The following is a 20,047-nucleotide window of genomic DNA, read 5'->3' as shown; positions in this document are numbered from 1 at the left end:
AGTCAAGTCAGAATAGTACTATGCCATTTCTGAAATTTGAATCCAAGATCTAGCTATGTGTTTCTTTTTATACTTGATGACAATCGTATTCTGAATCCTAAACATTTAAATTGAGTAAGAGGTTAAAGTATTTTTCTCATTATAAAAACACAGAATTTAAGTGAAACCCTATATAAATGACACAGTAATGCTAACAGTAAGATACTGTTTAACGGTTACAAGGTTTCTGTTTGGGATGATGAAAAGTTGTGAAAGTAGACAGCAGTGATGGGTGCATGACATTGTGAATGAGCAAGTTTTATGATGTTTTAAATTGACTACAGTTCTGTGCAAGAGATGAAAATTGTTGAAGCATTCCACATTTTTCAATCTCTCTTTTCAGAACTCCAATAGAACTTATTGATTAAATCAACCACATTTCGAGAACTCTCTGGCTTTTCAAAGTGTACTCATCTAACTAGCCCGTATGCTCTGGCATATTAAAGGCCTGAATTTATACTTACTCATTGAATTGCATATTATGTTTTCTCAACATGTGTTTTTGGTAAAGATGCTTATTATGTTACCAGCACAGAAAATTTGGTTCTGAAAGCACTCTTTAACTTTAGTCATTAGTCTAGCTCATCTATACTAAACTTCTAAGATAATGCAAAAATGCACTATTTTTATAATGATTGCCTGTTTTAGTTCTAGACACCAAACACCCGCCAGAATTTTACAGATTTAAATTATTTTGCCTTAGACAAAAAAGAAGCCAGCTTGCAGAGGGTCTTGACCTCTTTTGCTCCATGGAAGCCCTTTGGCAATCTGGGGAAGCCTCTGGTCCCTCTCTGAGAACAATGTTTCTAAATGTATACAAGCAAATGCATAGGATTATGTAGAAACCAATTATATTGTAACACAATTATCAGAATTTTAAAGAAGAAATCTCTGCAGCTACTATGGAAAACAGTTTGGCAGTTACCTAAAAAGCCAAACATAGAATAACCATATGAGAGCCAGCAATTCCACTCTTAGATATACACACAGAGGAATTGAAAGCAGGGACTCCAACAGACATTTGTACGCCAGTGTTCATTACAGCATTATTCACAATAGCTACAAGGTAGAAACAATCCAAGTATCCATCAACAGGTGAAAGGATAAACAAAATGTGGTATATAGAAACAATGGAATATTATTCAGCCATGAAAATGAAGCACTGATACCTCTACAACACGGATGAACCTTGCAGACGTTATTTTAAGGGAAATACGCTGGACACAACAGGACACATACTGCATGATTCCACTTATATGAAATACATAGAAAGGCAAATTCATAGAGATAGAAAGTAGATTAGAGATTCAGAGGGGCTGGGGGGAAAAGGGAGTGGGGATTTACCATTTAATGGTTATAGAGTTTCTGTTTGGGGTGATGAAAGTTTTGAAAATAGATAGTGGTGATGGTTGCATGACATTGCGTATGCAATTAATGCCACCAAATTGTACACTTAAAACTGGCTAAAATGGCAAACTTTATGTTATATATATATATCTACAATTTAAAAAATTTAGTAATATAATCTACCAAAAATATTGAATTGTACACTTTAAATGAGTGAATATGAATTATTATGGTATGTGAATTATCTCCATAAAGCTATTAAAAAAGAAATTTCAGATAGTAATTACTAGCAAAATTTCAAAATAATGATGAGTGTAAAGGATATTTTGACATCTCCACAATGCTTGTAATCTGATATTAAAATATCTGTTGTCTGTATTGGTTGGAAAGCCACAAGCACTGCTAACAAATTAGCATTATCATCTGTTACTTACATTTATAAATGGGGGAAATGCTATATTTTAAGTGGAGGTTAGTATAAATAAAGATAACGATTTTTTTTTTTCCATTCAGGCTCACTGACCTTCCAAATGCTATCTACAGATCTCTTGGGTTAAAATCTACAGATTTATTCTATTGAAAATATACTACATAGAGGAAAACATTGATTTGCCTTTGATCTCTTTAATTCATCTGCATATATAATTTTGGCCACTGAGTCTCAAATGCTGGGCAGCATTTATTAGTCCAACATTGCATATTAAATCAAACTACCTTTTTAAAAAAAGGAAATGGGAAATCTGTTACGTCTTCCCCCCAATAATCATTTAACTCCAGCAGTTATATCCAGTCACTTAAAAAGACTAGAAAGTCATTGTCTCGAGAAACTCACTTTCCTTTCTCCCAATGCCTTGCCATCTGATGCATATTCCACTTCTCTTTCATCCCAGGAAACAGAGATTTGCAGTCTATCATAGCTTTTTCAATTGAGTAACTCAATTGGCTCTCCTGAGCAAAGATGCTTCCAGCTGTAATACTGCCAGCTCTGCAGTGCCTGCCCGGAGATGGCTTAGTGCCTTCCCTGAGCACTAAGTAGAGGATGTCTAGCTCCTTGAAGCTCATTGTGCGAATGAAACACTCTACATAGCCAGTCTCAAAGGGAATTCAATTTCCCTCTTGTTAGTAGCACTTTATTTTCTAGCAGAGTGTTGTAACGTTCTTGGCATGTTTTGGTAAACATCATAATTCATTCATTCATTCATTCATCCATTCTGTTTCAGAGAATTTTTACTTCTAAAAATAACAAATTGCACACCTTCCTCAGCACATTTATTAGATATGACTAAGGTCAGATATAATGAAACTTGTTTATTATAAAACATAGGGATTATTTTAGTAATAGAATTGTTACCTTTATACAAATGCTTTTTAATAAATACACCAAAGGATGTTATATTTTCTAAAAACGTTTTGCAGAATGGAGAGTAAGGCATAAGTGGGATTAAGCAGTGTAAACAATGTCACAGGTGGAGCATATTGCAGGGCCGGAAAGAGAACCAAGGACCAGGGAACACGATGAGTACGATGAGCATCCAGCACTAATTCTACAAGCCGAGCCGAGGAAATTAAAAGCAAATGAGGAGGAAAATGAGGATTGACGGAAGAAGTAGAGATAGAAAGGAGAAAAAAGCAAAAGCAAAGAACTGGAATACAGGTGGCATCACTAACAATGATCTGCAGGCCCCAAGGCTCCCTCTGCTTATGCCACACTGTGTAACAAGACACTCCTGTATTCACTTTCTCAAACAACTGTCATAAAACAAAGGCAAAAGCAGAACATTCTACTTGCACGCCCTATTTCTAATAACAAACCTAATTCACAAAGCACTGTGATTCTTGATCCCTTAGTCAGTTATCCCTTACCCTTAATGCTGGCTTGAGATTTCGTCAAGGGGCTGAAATCACATCACTACCAACTTTCCAGTTTTGCACTATTGCTAGGGCGTGGGCCTCTGGACATCTGTCCAGGTTAAGCACCAGGTATGATTGCATATTTCACTATATGGTCTCCTGCTAATGAGGCCAGGGTTTGATATCCATTCTATGTTTCTTACATATATTTTGTTTTTCTGCCAGTTTCTCATAAGTTTATGCTGAGAGAAAGTGTGCAGATGGATGTATGTATATTTATTCCTACTTTTTGCAAATTACTTCAAAAAAGCCTGAATCATTATCATACATGGAGACAACCCAGTGTGTCTGTGTCCTGATAGAGAATGATAAGCAAAATGCCCAGCAGCCCAACTTATTTGAAGCTCAGTCAGAAAGCAATCTGTAGATAATTTTTCTATTAAAAATATTGTCTTTATTGACGCCAGTCAATCAAGACTATAGATGAGTCATCCAACCCAAGTTGAAGCAGTGATTTCTGGTTTCTAAAAGTTGCAGCAGCGTCATTCAGTCCTTTGTGCTGCTTGCCTTCCTCTCACTAAAGGATTTGTCTTTACGCGTGCACTGCATGTAAACATCAGCTTCCAGATGTTTGCCTATAATTTTTGCTTTAAATTAAATGTCTCCTGCATTCCCGAGCAACCTGTAATTTTTGAACTAAGAGTAGATCAATACATTTAAGGATAATTTTAATATTGACCTGATTTCAGGATTAGGATTTCCACATGACTCCCTAGAATGTTCAAGTGCTAACAACATTAATAATAACAACCGTTTCACTCAACATCATGAAGATTTAGCTTCTTTATCTATAAAATGAGGGATAATATCTATCTCATGATGGTACCATGGATATTGAATGGAAGGTAAGGTATTTAAATGTCTAGCACAAAACCTAGAACAAGATAGATGTTCAATAAATGCTGAACTTGAATTTTAAACTGAAGTATTTCACCTCATTACAAGAAGATAGATACATGTTAACTAGCCATTCCAAATGAGTCAAAATATATTTCTCTTTTTAGAAAGCTATGTGTGTACATATACATGTCATATAGAATATACACACATATATGTGTTTATACACACGTATGTATTTACTGATTTGTAATTATCTATTTATTAGGCACATTTGTATGTCCATGGAATTTGGGACCTAATCCTGAGGCTGTAAAGTTTTATTTTAAATTTATCCATGAGGTGATTATTTGAGAGTTTGCTTACATAAGGCAAGACAAGAACAGCTTTGATTTTTCAAGCAATAAAACGTTTCTTAAATTTAAGTATGTGGTAATCAGGATATTTAGCAACTGGAAAACGAAAAGGGATATACATTAGCGAGCTATAAACGCCACACTCCCGAGTATAGTAGGTATTGATTTGGTAGTAGAGAATATTAAAAGAACAACATTCATAATATTTCTTTTCTTTCAGAAATGTTTTCTCCTTTCATTAATCATCTTTGTGAAGTGTGATTATTTTCTTGTTCCAGAGCTTTCATAGGTTATTGCATGCTCAAGCTGGATTTCTATTTTTATACATGGAATTGCATGGTTTAAAAAAATAAATTATGGTGAAAAAATAAGCCCGTGTTTTATATGATGTGGAGAAAAAAATGGACAAAAATGCTCTCATGCAAATATTCAAAGATAAAGAGACCAAATCTGTTTTCCTTTCAGGCTATTTGTTGTGGATCATAAACTCCGCAATACATTTATTTTTTATTTTCAAAAAGCCTCCTTCTGAATCATCTACAATTATGATCAACATTATTTTTTAAATCACAACTACAACTAAACATTCAGCCTCTGCAAAGCACAAAATGAATTTGAGATTTGGTAATTTTTTCATGAATTTGTGTTTAACCTTTTATTCAACCAATATGTTTGAGCACCTATTATATATCAGGTACTGTCGGGCAGGCATTTAATTCTAACACAAGTTATGATCAGGATTATATGATTTGATAGTCCATATCAATTTAATAAGCCAGATTATCTCCTCTTCCTGTTTACCTAGTATACACAGCCCAAGCTGTAAACAGCTTCCTCTTACATAAAGATTAAAACTTAGACAATAAGTAAATAAAATCTAAGTTTATCTGTTATGTTCCAGACTTCTAGGACTTTAAAAATTAATGGAAAACATAATTACAGCTGGAGCTATGTGTATGTGCTAAACACACACACACACACACACGCACATATACACACGTTTTTAGTTTCTTCTGGAATAGGGCTATGGATGGGAACAGGAAAGAAGAGTTTTGCTTTTTATTTTATACTCTTCTGTACTATTTTAATTTATTTTATTTGTGCACATATTATTTTTATTTTTTAAAAAATATGGCAAAAAACATTAGAGATGTTTTAGCACTAGCAGAATAAAATAGAGAACTGAGAAAACCATCTGGAAATCATCTCAATTTTACCTCAATATCTGAAGAACTTTTGTTTCGAATCCCCACTTAATTTTCTATGTGGAAACTAGGTGTAAAGAGTTCTAAGTATATGGCAAAAGCAGCTATTTTTTTCAAGCATAAGCAAGCCAACATCATACAAAATAAGGTGTGGGCATTATCTAGAATTAGAAGGTTTGAAAGCTATTTGTTCCCACATTCTGAATAAGGTGCAATAGTCACGCACGCAGGATTGATGTACAGTATTTTATAAAATGTTGTGACCACACCCAGCTCTGCCATGTGACATATAAGAGGATGAGGTTGCCCTGTCTCTCTCATTGTCACTGCAGAGTGGTGCTCACGACCCCACTGACTAGTGGGCTAGAAATTAGCAAAACCTGTTTTGACTAATACTCACAGGAGCAGTCCATCTTGGGCAGTTCACTGTACCTGCAGACTTCATTTGAAACTGCAGACTCAATCCTCACAAGTTCACCACGACAGATCTTGAAAACACCAAAGGTAGACACTCCTCCAGAGTCAGCCCTGGCAGAGCCAAGGAGGCAAGAACCGACTGGGCATACAGTTTGGGGGTGTTTCTTGGAGCATCTACCAGCAAAAAAGCCTTTGCTTGTGTTTTTTTTTTCTCTGCTCATGCTTTTTAACTTCTAAGGATTAATAGTTAATTTTGGAATAAACTGCTCATGCATTTTCTGCCTCAGCCACATGCCTGTCTTGGCATCTTTGTATGAAAAAGCCTTCCATGTCTGAAGCAACTATGACATTTAGGAAAATGGTAGAATATTTTAGACACGCAAATATCCAAATTAAATCAATATTTCCTTTGCTAAGAAGAAGTATGCATTCACAAATGTAGGCCAAGGTTAAGCTCATAGCAGCGTTGAAAATTAGAGAGAAAAAATACCTTTTACTAGGTAAGTAGTTAATTAAGCTACAATATAGCCATCAAACGAAACATTATAGAGCTGTTTAAAAAGAATAAGGCAGATAGAGGGCTGGCCTGGTGGCGCAAGTGGTTAAGTGTGCATGCTCTGCTGCGGCGGCCTGGGGTTCTCCAGTTTGGATCCTGGGCGCGCACCGACGCACAGCTTGGCGAGCCATGCTGTGGCGGCATCCCATATAAAGTGGAGGAAGATGGGCATGGATGTTAGCCCAGGGCCAGTCTTCCTCAGCAAAAAAAACAGGAGGATTGGCAGATGTTAGCACATAGCTGATCTTCCTCACACACAAAAAAAAGAAGAGTAAGGCAGATAAGGTAGATCTGTTTGTGCTAGTTCATTATATATATACATACACACACATATATATATATTATAGACATACATTTTAAGTAAAAGCAGGCAAGGCTCAGAGTCAAGCATAAAAAATTATCTCTTTCATGTAAATAAAAAGGGCTGGCCTGGTGGTGTAGTGGTTAAGTGCCTGTGCTCCACTTTGGCAGCCTGGGGTTTGCTGGTTCGCATCCCAGGCGCGGATTGACGTACCGCTTGTCAAGCCATGCTGTGGAAGGCGTCCCACACATAAAGTAGAGGAAGATGGGCATGGATGTTAGCCCAGGGCCAATCTTCCTCAGCAAAAAGAGGAAGATTGGCATCGGATGTTAGCTCAGGTTTGATCTTCCTCACAAGAAAAAAGGATAAACATATATATTCTGCTATGTGAATAATTTTCTTTTTGGAAGAAAATAGAAAAAACAATTCCTCTTTTGGAAAAGGGATTAGGTATTTTTACAAAATGTTTATAGGGGGCCGGTCTGGTGGCATAGAGGTTAAGTGCGTGCGCTCTGCTTGGGCGGCCCAGGGTTTGCAGGTTTGGTTCCCGGGTGCGCACTGACACACCACTTGCCAAGCCATGCTGTGGCTGCATCTTGTATAAAGTAGAGGAAGATGGGCACGGACGTTAGCCCAGGACCAATCTTCCTCAGCAAAAAGAGGAGGATTGGCAACAGATGTTAGCTCAGGGCTAATCTTCCTCATATACATACACACACACAAAATGTTTATAGCAGTTACCTGGTGGAGGAATTATAGGCCATTTAAAAATTTTTAGACTGCTTATGTTAAAAATGCCTGTAGATTCATGTATTTTTACACAGAATTTTAGATTTAAAGCTTTTAGTTGGCAGTATAATTAATAATGCCAAAAACAAGGCTCTAATAGTGTACCATAATAATGTAGTCTTCAATATTGTTCCTTACCATTCTCTCGTTCATCAAATACTCTCCTAAAAATGACTCAATCCTGGGCGTTGTGAAAAGGTATCGCCATTTCTACAAGAATTAATCTGTAGCAAAAAATCGCCGGCAGCAACAGTTGAACTCCAGGCCTGGCCTCCACAACAAAAACATGAAACATGGCTGAGGTGACTGTCTGGATGGCTTGTAAGGTGATCAAAAGGTAAATAGGAAGTACTTTTTCCATCTTTCTATAAAGAATCAATGGTTTCAGCATAAAACAAAAATGAAAAAAATCAAATTGGATCACAAGTGGCACAAAGGGAAGATTATCTAGCATATCTCATGAGGGAGAGTGGATGATATAAAATTTGATTAGCAAGGGATCAGCAACTCAGCCCTCAGTAGCTATTTCCTACACTTTATGGCTCTGAACTAATTCTTCCACAGATTGGCTCTATTGAACCTGGGAACACTGGTGGTGAGCTTTGTCTGTCCCCCTAGCTGTCTGCTCCATTGCCTCTGGGCCTGCCTTGCTTGTAGCTTGCCCAAGGGCTAACAATTCATTTTTGGTCACCATTTATAAAGGAATAAAAGATACAAGCAGGAAGGACTCATGAAAGAAAGAGTCAGCAGCAAGTATAATTGTTGATTCCTTCCCACCGAGAAGAATCCACCCTAATTCTCTTTTATTTGGATTTTTGAATCCATTACATTATTAAGGGGGACATTTTTGAATTATTTATAAGCCAGAATAACATAGTTAGCCATTTAAATCAATATTATTGAACCAAGTTGGTTGTGATGTATTCAAGTGTTCTTTTTCCTTAAATGGAAATTGCTTTTTCTGATAATAATAGTAGTTGTTGTAAAGCATTTACACAAGAAAAGTCAAAAGAAATAAGAACAACATAATCTATCACTGTTATTATAAACTATTTTAAACATCTTGCTACATATACTTTAGACCTTTTCTGATGCATATACGTGTATATATATGTATGTATGAAAATGTAATCCTCCTTTACATCTTTACACAGTTTTCTACCTGGCTTTCTGCATTAAACAACACATTATGAACCTTTTCCCATATTTACAAATATAGATTTATTATGACATCATCTTGAAGGCCTGCAAAATGTTTTAGTCTTACTACAGCTTTGCCTTCTGCTATATAATAAGTAGATGTAGAAATATGTTGAGCATTTTGTCCCATCACTACGTTGCCTCTTGAATTCTCACAAATTTGAAGTCTTTATCTGCTCCTTTTTATCTATGTCTTCTGCATTCTTTGCCTTTAATGCCTACTCTCTTCTTCCCACTGTTTTTATTTAAAATAAAAGTAGAATTGTTTGGGAAATAAGAGTAAATAGACTCCAAGCAAGGGCTTCTTTGAGTCAGGTGTGAAAATTTTGGGCCATGAATTTTGACAGTTTGACTACTCAGAGACATTTCTGCCTTGCTTTTGAATTCTTAGACGGATTCTAGAGTTTAAAGTTCTAAGTAAGTGTGATGTTACCCTAACTGAATGTTAAGGCAGACTCACTGCATTTATGGTTAGCTCTATCACTGGCTTGGGAAAAACCATGTTATCCCTTTTACTTTATTTTCATACCTTGCTTGAAAAAGACAGCCAACTGAAACAGGAAGTTGGTACTCATATGGATCATAAGGCAAATATCAGGTCAAATTCAAATGTTAAAATGCATAGTGTTAATCAAATTAAACACTGAAAAATTTAAAAGAAAATGAAACAATCTGATACTGGTCTCAAGAAGAAGGCTAAATATCCACAACACCTCCCCAAAATAAAATTGTCTCACTCCCATATAGCTATTCCATGTGGTGTGGCTTATTGAAAAGAACTGACTTGGTTCCTCAAATGTTTCCTTTGTATGGATTATTTAACTCCACAAGCCCATTTCCTCACCTTAAAATTTGAGATAACAATTCCTATCTCACAGGTTGTGGTAAGGATCAAATGGAATAACATCTGTAAAACACTTTGTAAGAATATTAAGTGCTATACAAATTTAAGGTAATATTGTTGTATGGTAAGTGGAAAAGACCCATTCATTATTATATACAGGAGAGTTACACAAAATTTCAAGACAAATCTATGAGTATAGTGACTTAGGGAGAGGAAGATTACTGATTTGGGCAGTATGCTTAACTGGTACAGTTAAGAGCTTTAGAAATCCAAAATATGCTATCTTACCAGTGGCTTGAGTGATAACCTTGCATATAACGAAATTTACCACCAATGTTATAAAGTAGACTGAGATCTTATACTGAAATCCCCTTAATCAGGATTACTCAAAACTGCAGAAATTGATGGAACATACAAACCAAGCTCATTGTTAAAAGTTTCCAATTTGAATTCCCAATTAAGCTTTGTACACAAGTATAATTATGTTCATAAGTATGTGAGAGGAAAGAAGAGAAGAAAATTCATATTTATTGGGGAATTGATATATGCTAGGCATCATATTACATTTTTGGTATATGTTACCTAGTTTAACTATAGCAGAGCAAAAGAAAAAGGCGCAATTGATATAGAAAACAACACGTGGACAGGCAAGAGATTCCCGTGTGCAGCAGCTTTACATGTAGCTGCAAAGACTAGAACCGTGGCTTTAAGTTACTTCCTCTTCTTCCTTTGCCTCCTTAGTGGACTTGTAACGAATATGATATCAGTTTTTAAGTGGGCAGAGAAAAAGAGGTGAGATACCAAAGTTTCCAGGCAGTACCCCCATAAGGTAATTCACCACAATAGTCTAAAAGTTGACCTTATATAATCAAGTGATCTAATTATAGATTTCTGGGAATAAATGATTAAGTTTCTTTTTACCTAGAAGAAGAAAAATTAAAAATTTGGTGTTCCAGCTGATAATTCTAACGATAATCACATTTATTGAGTGCTGCTATGTGCTAGGCACTCTTTGAAGTGCCTTATGTGTGTTGATTCCTTTAATACTTGTGGAAGGCAGAATAATGGCCGGCTAACATCTGCATCTGAATTCCAGGAACCTGAGAATATGTTATATTACACGGCAAAAAGGACTTTGCAGATGTGATTAAATTAAGGATTTTGAGACGGGTGAGATTAGCCTGGGTTACCTGGATGAGACCAATGTAATTACAAGAGTTCTTTTAAGTGAAAGAGGGAGGCAGGAAAGTGAGTGTCAGAGTAAGCAGCATGAGAAGGACTCCGCCACTTCTGGCTTTGAAGATGGAGGAATGGGACAGCCTCTACAAGCTGGAAAGGATGAGGAAATTGTAAGATTCATTAAACATTCCATTTGGGAAATATTTTAAAAGTGGGGATATTTTAAAAAAGAGATTAAGTTGACTATTGTAAAGAAATAGATTCATGAGTCCTTCACCAACAGTTGTAAGCTATTCCAAGAATGCTCATCATGGGCAGACATGAATCTTAGCTCTGTGCATGGCGCTCAGAAGGCAATAAAAAAAATCTTCTGAATAAATGAATGCATAAATATTTACTTAGCTTATGGATATGCATATGAGCAAATGTGTCTTCAAATGTTTTGCAGGCTGTGTTTGATCATTCTTATCACTTTAAATTACAAGGTGCCTCTTTGTCAGTGCTGTCTTTGCCCTGTTCTCCACCTTCTGTCTGTGGTTTCAGCTTGCCAAAGCAGAGGTGGCATCGTGTTAGCGGTTAAGAGCCCTGGCTTTGGAATCGGCAAGACCTGGGTTTGATTCCAGCTCACCTGCTTACTACCTGTATCACTTCAGGCAAGTTATTAAACCTTGGTGCCTTCATTTTTAAATGGGCATCATAACATTTACCTCATATTTTGCAGTGAGGATCAAAAGGATATAAACCCTGCCTGGCCCACAGAAGGCACTCACAAAAGGTAGCTATGTAAAGTTCACATTATTTATCATCACAGACTGATTCTCGTTTCTAATGTTGCCCAGACAGCATAGCATCCAAGTCAGACGCACGTCTTTTTAGGGTATATCCTTCTCAAAAAGAGAAAGGAAATTAGTCGCTGTAAACTATTTGAATCTTACATATGCTTTACTTTACTGCTTCAGTTTAAAAGGCTTAAATTCATCCTTATCTTTTTAGTGACTTTGATTCTTGAGAACTTGGGGAAGGAAGGAAAGATTCGTTTTTAACCTTTAAGTGAGAAGATGGAGAGGAGCGATCAGTGGTTCCCACTGCAGTTAGTCTCATCAGAAGAGGAGAAGGTAACTAACTATTAATGGCACCTACTTTGTGCCAAATGCTTTACATATATTATCTCACTTAATCCTCTTGGCAACCCTTTGAAAGAGGTATGAAGATCACCATTTTGTAGATAGGGAAATGAACCACAGGCAGGGTAACTCATTCAAGGTTACGTGGGGCAAGTTGGGATCCAAACTCAGTACATCATATGGCCTTTCATACAGGACTGCATACAGGACTGCTTTCCAATAAATACAGTCCTGACTGATGACACATGATTTAGGAAGAAAATGCATGCTGCTTACTGGGAATGAGTGATGATTTATCCTGAAAGAGGTTATTGAGTGGCAAGCAGCACATAGACATAATTTCTGCAATTATCCTGTCATACTGCAAAACGATTTTCTTTGACCGCATAATGAGCATATCCCCAGCTGTGTAAAGTGAATGCCTTCTGTTACCTAGTTGCTGACCATTATCCTACTTTGAAGACACAGTAAACAGACATAGGTGCAGCATAAATAGGCAATTTTTTTAGCAAGTTTTCCCCTATGTCAATCAACATATTTTTCACGCCATCCAGGAAGATTACAATTCTGAGATCAGGGAGCCACTAAGATTCAGTTCTGGAGCTGAAAATCCTAACAAAATCTAAAGGTGGATTTTCCAATTTGTTTCAGAATGGTAGAAACCACCAGCTAGATTCTCAAAACCCCCTGAAGAGAACATTTACTTGCCTCTAGGATGTCACACATAATACAAGTCAGGTAAAATACTTCATATCTCATTATTGAAATTCCTCATTGCTTTCCCTTCCTAAAAAGTGATTGTCAAGAATCATTTGGCATAGGACCACAAATAGAACAAAAAATTCATTTGTTGATATTATGACATTACTGATTGTGATTACTATATAAGTGATTTAATTTTTTTCAATTTCATATTGATTTTAATTAACCAAGACTCCCTTTTAAGGTTTCAATATTGACTTACCGTTGTCTTCAACAGAGAAGTAGAAGACATCTTCTGTTGCCTTGCTGCCTTCATTCAAGACATAGTGGATCCTCATCTCATCAATGTCAGCTAATAAAAGAGTGAGCACCACACAAGTCATATTGGCACAACAGAAAATGAGTATGTTAAGAACTTCAGTGTTTTAATAGGTCATAAAAACACTACAATAAATAAAATTTAAAATGATCAAATGAACACGAATCTAAATGTTTAAAAATGACTGAGTGAACACGAATCTAACTTTTTCTTAAAGTTACAATGGTGAAAATAGAACTTTAGTTCAAAACTTTGTTACTGTGCTACTATGTGCATGATCTCTGGGATCATGCCCAACAAGGAGGATATTCTAGCTATGCATGCTTTATGACATCCTCGCCTCTACAGAGAGCTGAGTCCATCTGGTTTTAGGTCTTCTGCACAAGTATGGAGCTTGACATAATGGTGGATACTCATTAACTGTTTGTTGAAATGAATTAAACAAGAATATCTGCTGCATTCTAATAAACAAGAAAATGAGAATAAAATCATGGTATTTTTCGATTGCCTATTCTCTTGGATTTTTAAAAATTTATCACTTGGGTCTATAATTGTGTTTTTGTATTGGTGGTTACTAGTATTTTAAAGACAATTTGCATTTTGGGGGTGTTTATTTATAAGAACAATTCTTATAGAACCACAGGTGATTTCATTTGCTTTAGAAGCAATTCTGAAAATGTAGCTAAACTGTTTTTTAAACATCCTTCATAAGTTTTACTCTAAGATGGCATCTAGGTTTATATGTATCATTTGTGGGAAATTTCATGCATTTCTTTACATCTCATGCATAGAGCTACACAAAAAACGGTCTAGGGCAACGTAAAGAGCAGCTAAAAGGCACCAGGTGTCACATCACCTGGGAAAGGAGAGGGACCTGCCCCTAGTTCACCATTAGTAGTAACAACAGATATAAAAGAAAATTGATCTTTAAAACATATCCCCCCACATACTTAGGCAAACTTAGTTCTATGCTTTTTATTTAGATGCAGAAAGTACATTCAAATAGTATAATAACATGTGCAGTGTAATACTTATATCCAAAATGTAAATACCAAATATCATCTTCGGAAGTCTAGACTTACTGATAAACTATGCAAATGGTTCCTAGATATGTCATTCTTTACTTAAAATTCAAAATTAAACTGACATTATCAAAATTAACACAACCTTATCTTACAATATTTCAGGAGCAGAAGCTGTCCACCTGCGTTTGTAGTTTTAAGGCACAACTACAAGCCTTATTAAGTGTCTGAACGTTCCTATTAAATGAGGATTCTGATGAAATAGCTGAAAAAGGACTCGCTGCCATTTTCATTATACGAGTAATTTCACATTCCACTGTATTTCATTCTTTCTGCAAATGGACTGAGGTCAGGCCAATTTTACAAAGAACTAAGAGATCCGATCCACTCAAGGAGAGGGACAGAAGCACCAGGGGACACTGTACACTAACCTTGTGTAAAGACTCGAGTGCTCTCATTTCCAAGGCCGGTGTTGATAATGAAGCCATGCTTTGGTCCTCTGGTCACTTTATACTTCAGGAGCCTGTGGGGACTGTCCTGATCCTCTGCCTTCAGAGACTTGCTAGTAATTAGGAAGCCCACGTGTCCAGTGTCAAGGTGCTTCAAGGCTGGGGCACCCCTGTTGATGGCAATCTGAGGGAGCCTGTTGTCTAGAGAGCTTATGTGGATCTTCATTACTTGAGGTTTGTGTGTCTCCAGGGCAGTGTCTGGGAAGACATAGAAATCAGCATGAGTGCCATCTGTTACAGTCAAGGAGAAACTGTCTTCAGTTGCCTCACTGCCATCATGCCAGTAGCTAATCAGGTTCTTGTGCAGGTCCCGTTTGGTGAAGGTGGTCACAGGACGGCTGCTATTATGCAAAATCCTGCCGTGGATGGGGACCTGGGTGATGGTAAAGAGCAGAAGATCATCTGGGGTATCCTTGTCTTCCACTGTCAACTCAAAGGGAGTGATCAGTTTGCTTTCTCCTTCCTGCAATATTAGTTTATGGATGGTCAAGATGGGTTTCTTATCTTCCACATCTGTGATGAAGATCCTGAAGATTCGGAACACAAGGTTGTGTCCATCAGTCACTTGAAACTCAAAGCTGTCTATCTTTATCTCATCATTTGAAGCGTGGACATAGGATATTTTGTTGCCAGCCAACTGAAACTGAGTGAAAGAGGTAATAGGTTCCCCAGGGTGGTCAGAGCTTTCCAAGTGCCCCAGGCTAGGAGCTCGTGTGATGCTAAAGAGAAGCTCTTCATCAGAGCTGTTGAAGTCACTGGTGCTAAGCAGATCAGCAGCGATGGCCACTCTGCTACCTTCTGTCAAGGTGACCCCTTTGCTGACCACCTCAGGGAAGACCCTGTCTAAGCTGCCAATGGTGACATAGAAGTAGCGATCTGTCAAAAGGTTAATTCCATCAGTCACATCAAACTTGATAAGGTCAAGAATTCCTTCTTGGCCTGTGTGGGTATAACAGATGAGGCCTCTGTCAATCTCATCCTGGGTAAAGTTCATTCCCAGGGTGAGATCATTCCCCACTTCCCTTCCAGCTTGTCTCAGTCGCTGTAGAAGCCCTTGTTGAGGCCCAGAACGGAGCACAAAACTGAGGCTCTTCTCATCTGAGTCAAGATCTGTGGCCTTGAGGACCCGATTTGTGATGACCTCAGTGTGTCCAATCTCTACTTCCAGCCCATCATTGATGGTCAGCCGAGGGGTCTCATCATCCACCAGGATCACCACAATGGGTACCTTCCTGTGGGTAGTATGCTTGCCATCACTCAGCAAGACCTCAAAACTGTCCTCTGTGGTCTCAGAGTCATCATGCTCATACGCAATGGTGGAGGCCTCTTGGATCTCCTGTAAGGTGAAGCTGTGGATGGGCTGGCTGCCTGTGGCCAGCTGCTGTATGATTCGTCCATGCTGAGGGAGGGCTGTGAGTTGAAAGTGAAGCTCATTTGGTGGCAAGTCAGCATCTGCCCCATTGAGCAGTGGGGTGTCTATGACCAAGCTCATCCCCTCTAATACCACAAACTTATGGGCAAGAAGTTCAGGCTGTTCATCATTGGTGGGTAAGATGATTATAGGGAAGAAGATATTTGGGGAGAAGTTGATGCCATCAGAGCAATAAAAGGTGAATTGATCGTCTTGTGGCTCTACCCGCCTGTGGATACTCTGTACGTAATTGATATGCTTCATCTGGACATCTCTGATAGAGAAAGCACTGATGGGGCTACCAGCCTGCGACACATCTGAGCCAGGAGTTGGTGCAATATTTTCCAGGTAGCCAAAGGCTGGCTGCCCAGTCACTATGCATAGGATTTCATCTTGCGGAGTGTCCACATCTTCAATGCTGAGATGTTCTAAGGTCAAGGGGCTCTTCCCACCTTCATAAACAACGTATGACTCTCTCACCAAGACCTTGGGGACCACATTGTCCACAGGCAGCACTACCACTTGCACCTGCACTCTCTCCACTATGCTGTCTCCAACCACCCATTGATAAGAATCTTTGCAGACAGCAAAGCTGAAGGCATCATGCTGCTTCTGGAAACCAACTTCACCTCCATTGTGGACATAGACTACTGTCCCACTGATGAGGTCCTCTTGGGTGAATCGTTCTGTGGGTAAACCTTTCATCAGAATAGTGCCCAATTTGGGACTGTCTTCCACAATGAAAGACAGCATCAAGTCACTTGTACCCTTCTTTTTGCCATGGATGATGCCCATGGTAATCTCAGTGGCTCTATTCTCTAGTACATCTATGGAAAAGTCTAATAATGAACTACCTGTAAAAGAGATCCTGGGACTTTTGTCAGCTGCAGTGGGATGCACAGAAATCTGGACAGTGATGGGTACATGGTGCACCCTGTCACTTACCTCCAGATGGAAGGTGTCACTGGTAGTCTGGTCTCTGCCATGCTGGTAAGAGACACTCCCATTAATAATATCAGCTTGCATGAAAGATTCCCCTGGAATCATACATTTTTTTAAGTACTGCAAGTGTCCATGTTGAGGACCCCAGACTAACAAGAAGACAATCTGGTCAATGTCTGTGTCAGGGTCTGTAACATCCAGCTCATTACTGCTGAGGATAAAGCTTTCTCCCTCTAAGACAGCAAAGCCTCTGTTGGTGACTACTGGAGGCTGGCTGTCCACAGGCTTCAGGAATAATGTGAATGTGCCTGGTACACTGTTGCCTGCAGCATCCTCCACCTGGTAGGTGAACTGCACAACCCGTGGTACAATACCCAGCTTCTTCTGTGGAGGCTGGTAGGCAACTTTGTGGTGATTTACCTGGGCCTGGGTAAAGTGCATGATGGGCATGTCTGGTGAATCAGTGAGCACAATTTCTCCAGCCTGGACTGGGTGGTTGCCATCTGTGTCAGTTGGAGGTGTCAATAGGGTGTACCACAGGTTCTGGTCATCTGAGTCCTGGTCAATGTACTGGAGGAATTTCTTCCGGAAATGAGTGAGTTGGTATTCTTGCACGGTCATTTCCAGTGTAGTCCCTGGAAACAGCTCTGGCCTCTGCAGATCCACTGGTTGGACCTTGATGGTGAAGAAGTGCTGGTTGGATAGATTGGGAGGGTCATGGTCATCCTGAACATGGAAAGTCAGCTGGGTCACTACAGATTGAGGACTATGGGGTCCAAGATAGCGGTAGAAGAGTCTCCCTTCCATTATGTCTCGCTGAAGCCACTCAGTTACTACTTTCTCATAAAGTCCTTCTTTTTCCACATAATGCCAGTCTTTATCTTCAAGGGACAGAGGTGGTTCAACCTGCCGCAGCAGCATCTCCCCCAGGTGCTGACCTGAGTGGGAGGAACTAGCGGCCAGATTCCACCCTCTTTCTTCCTCTTTTTCTTCCAGAGGCTGGCACTCCAGCACAAAGCAGATGGTTGAGTCCTCAGAGTCAATATCTGTAGCACTCAGGACAAAGGGGGAGATCTGGACGACCTGCCCTTCGGTCACTGAGAGCCCAGTGTTAGCATTGACCATTGGTGGTTCATCATCAACAGGTATGATGGTGACGGGAAAGAGGAATTCTACCTGGTGGTTCCCGTCCTCCATCCGGAAGATGATGTTGTCACTGTAGGTGTTGCTGCCGTCATGCTGGTACACCACTCGCCCTGCTGCCAGGTCCACTGGTGTGAAATGCTTGCACCCAGCAGGTGCCCCAAGCACCACCAGCTGCCCATGTCTCAAGCCCCTGACTACAGCCACTTTCACCTCTTCCAGGCTATCATTGTCACTGACCTGAAGGCTGTGGGCGCTGGACAGGGGCCTTGATTGACCTTCAAAAAGCAGTAGTCCCCGGTTACAGCTAGCCACTGGGGCCAGGGTGTTCATAGACTTCACTAGCACCATGAAGGCAAAGGGATCTGAGGTGGCGCCATCTCCGTCCACCACCTCCAGCTCCAGCTGGAAGAGGTGCTCCCCATCCAATTTCTCTGTAGGGGGCTGATAGGCAATTTTCAGCTCCCGCAGCTCCCGCTGGGTGAAGAAGGAAACTGGAAGGCCCAGGGGGTCGTCAGTGCTGACCACGTAGCCCTGGTGCCCTGGAGTGGTTGTGGGGGCATTGAGAATGTTGAAGACCAGGTCATCGTGGTCTGACTCGACATCTTCTGCAGCCAGTGCATCAGGCGTCAGAGCTGTCAGCTGGAACTGATCGACTTCCATCATCATCAGGGCCTCGAAGCTGGGTCTGGGCGCCCTGTTCTCCGCTCCCTCGAGGATCCTCACCAGCAGCTGGAAGTGCTCACGGAGCAGCACCTCCTCTGACCCAGCGCCTCCGTCCTCTGGCGCTAGCAGCTCCGCCTTCATGGGCACATAGTCCCGGTTGGGCGAGGGGGTGGTGGCAGTGTGCTGGTAGCGCACCCCGGCCCGGACAAAAGCCTCACAGTCTACGCCCTTGCCCCTGGGGAGAGGGACCCCCACGGCGTCCACCAGACGCCCATACTTGGGCGGTGGGCCGCCCTCGGGTGGCAGAGGGGTGAGCCGGCACCTGCGGGCGGCCGCGGCTCGGGACTCCAGGGAGGCGAAGTCCAGCACTCTCCCGTCGATGGCCTGGCTCCAGCCCCGCCGCTTCTCCACCGCCAAAGGCCTGTTGCGTGTCACCAGCTCCAGCTGAGGGAAGACCACGAGTACCGCCAGCGTGAACGGCAGCGCCAGCGTGTAAGTCGGGGCCTCATAGAGCAGCTGCAGCCGCACCCGGGCGCGTCCGGGGCTGCGGGAGCCGAAATGAGTGTACTGGACCTGGCGGGGCCCGAAGGCGCAGGGGAAGCGGCGCGGGGAGAGCGCGCCGTGGTGCAGCGGCAGGACGTCCAGCACCATCACCTGGCACCGGTCGCCCGGCTGCACTCGAATCACCAGGTCCCGGAGCGGGTCGAGCCAAAGCGAGCGCCCCGCGGGCACCCGAAGCCCAGGGTTGGCGATCAGGACGCTGGGACCGTCGGGGCTGCTGCAGCCGAGTGCACCCGAGGTGGGCGGGTAGGGCGCCGGGTGAGGCTCAGTCCCAGGCGAGAGTACCTGTCCCTGTAGCACGGGGCAGCTCAGCAGCACGTAGGCTAACGCCGCGACAAGCTGCCGGGGCGTAGCAGCAGGACGCCGAGAAGTCCCAGCCATGGGACCTTGGAGCTGCGATGCTCGGAGGGTACCCTGTCCAAAGAGGGGCCAGCTCAACTGCAGGTGCAGGCAGTGGCTGCTGTCCAGTCCGGAGCGGATGCGCCGACTCAGCAAGAGCCGGTGGCTACACTTCAGCCGCAGCAGGTAAAAGTTGCTGGGGGGAAGGGGCTCTGCCCACCTTCTGTCCCGCCCCCGTCCCATCTCTCCTTTGTTGACGCCAAGGGCCGCCAGATATGCCCTAGCGCCCCGAAACCTAGCAGGGTGCAGAAGTTCTTCCCTCCGCTTC

At 41.1% G+C, this 20,047-nt stretch overlaps 1 protein-coding gene across 1 annotated transcript in view; it reads right to left on the bottom strand.

Annotated features, from left to right (window-relative positions):
• Positions 1-19,761, bottom strand: part of FREM3 (FRAS1 related extracellular matrix 3) — a 75,976-nt gene extending 56,215 nt beyond the window's left edge. The window contains exons 1-2 of the mRNA XM_087437574.1: positions 14,580-19,761; positions 13,070-13,159 (exon numbers count right to left, since the gene is read on the bottom strand). Coding sequence (XP_087293700.1) covers positions 13,070-13,159; positions 14,580-19,761 — 5,272 coding nt within the window. The remainder of the gene's footprint in view (positions 1-13,069; positions 13,160-14,579) is intronic.
• Positions 19,762-20,047: the final 286 nt, after the last annotated feature.

This window comes from Ceratotherium simum, chromosome 12 (genome assembly GCF_057802395.1).
Source record: "Ceratotherium simum simum isolate JZ-2026a chromosome 12, ASM5780239v1, whole genome shotgun sequence".
Taxonomy (NCBI): domain Eukaryota; kingdom Metazoa; phylum Chordata; class Mammalia; order Perissodactyla; family Rhinocerotidae; genus Ceratotherium; species Ceratotherium simum.
Note: the sequence above shows the minus strand (reverse complement) of the source record. Positions and strands in the feature narration are given on the sequence as shown.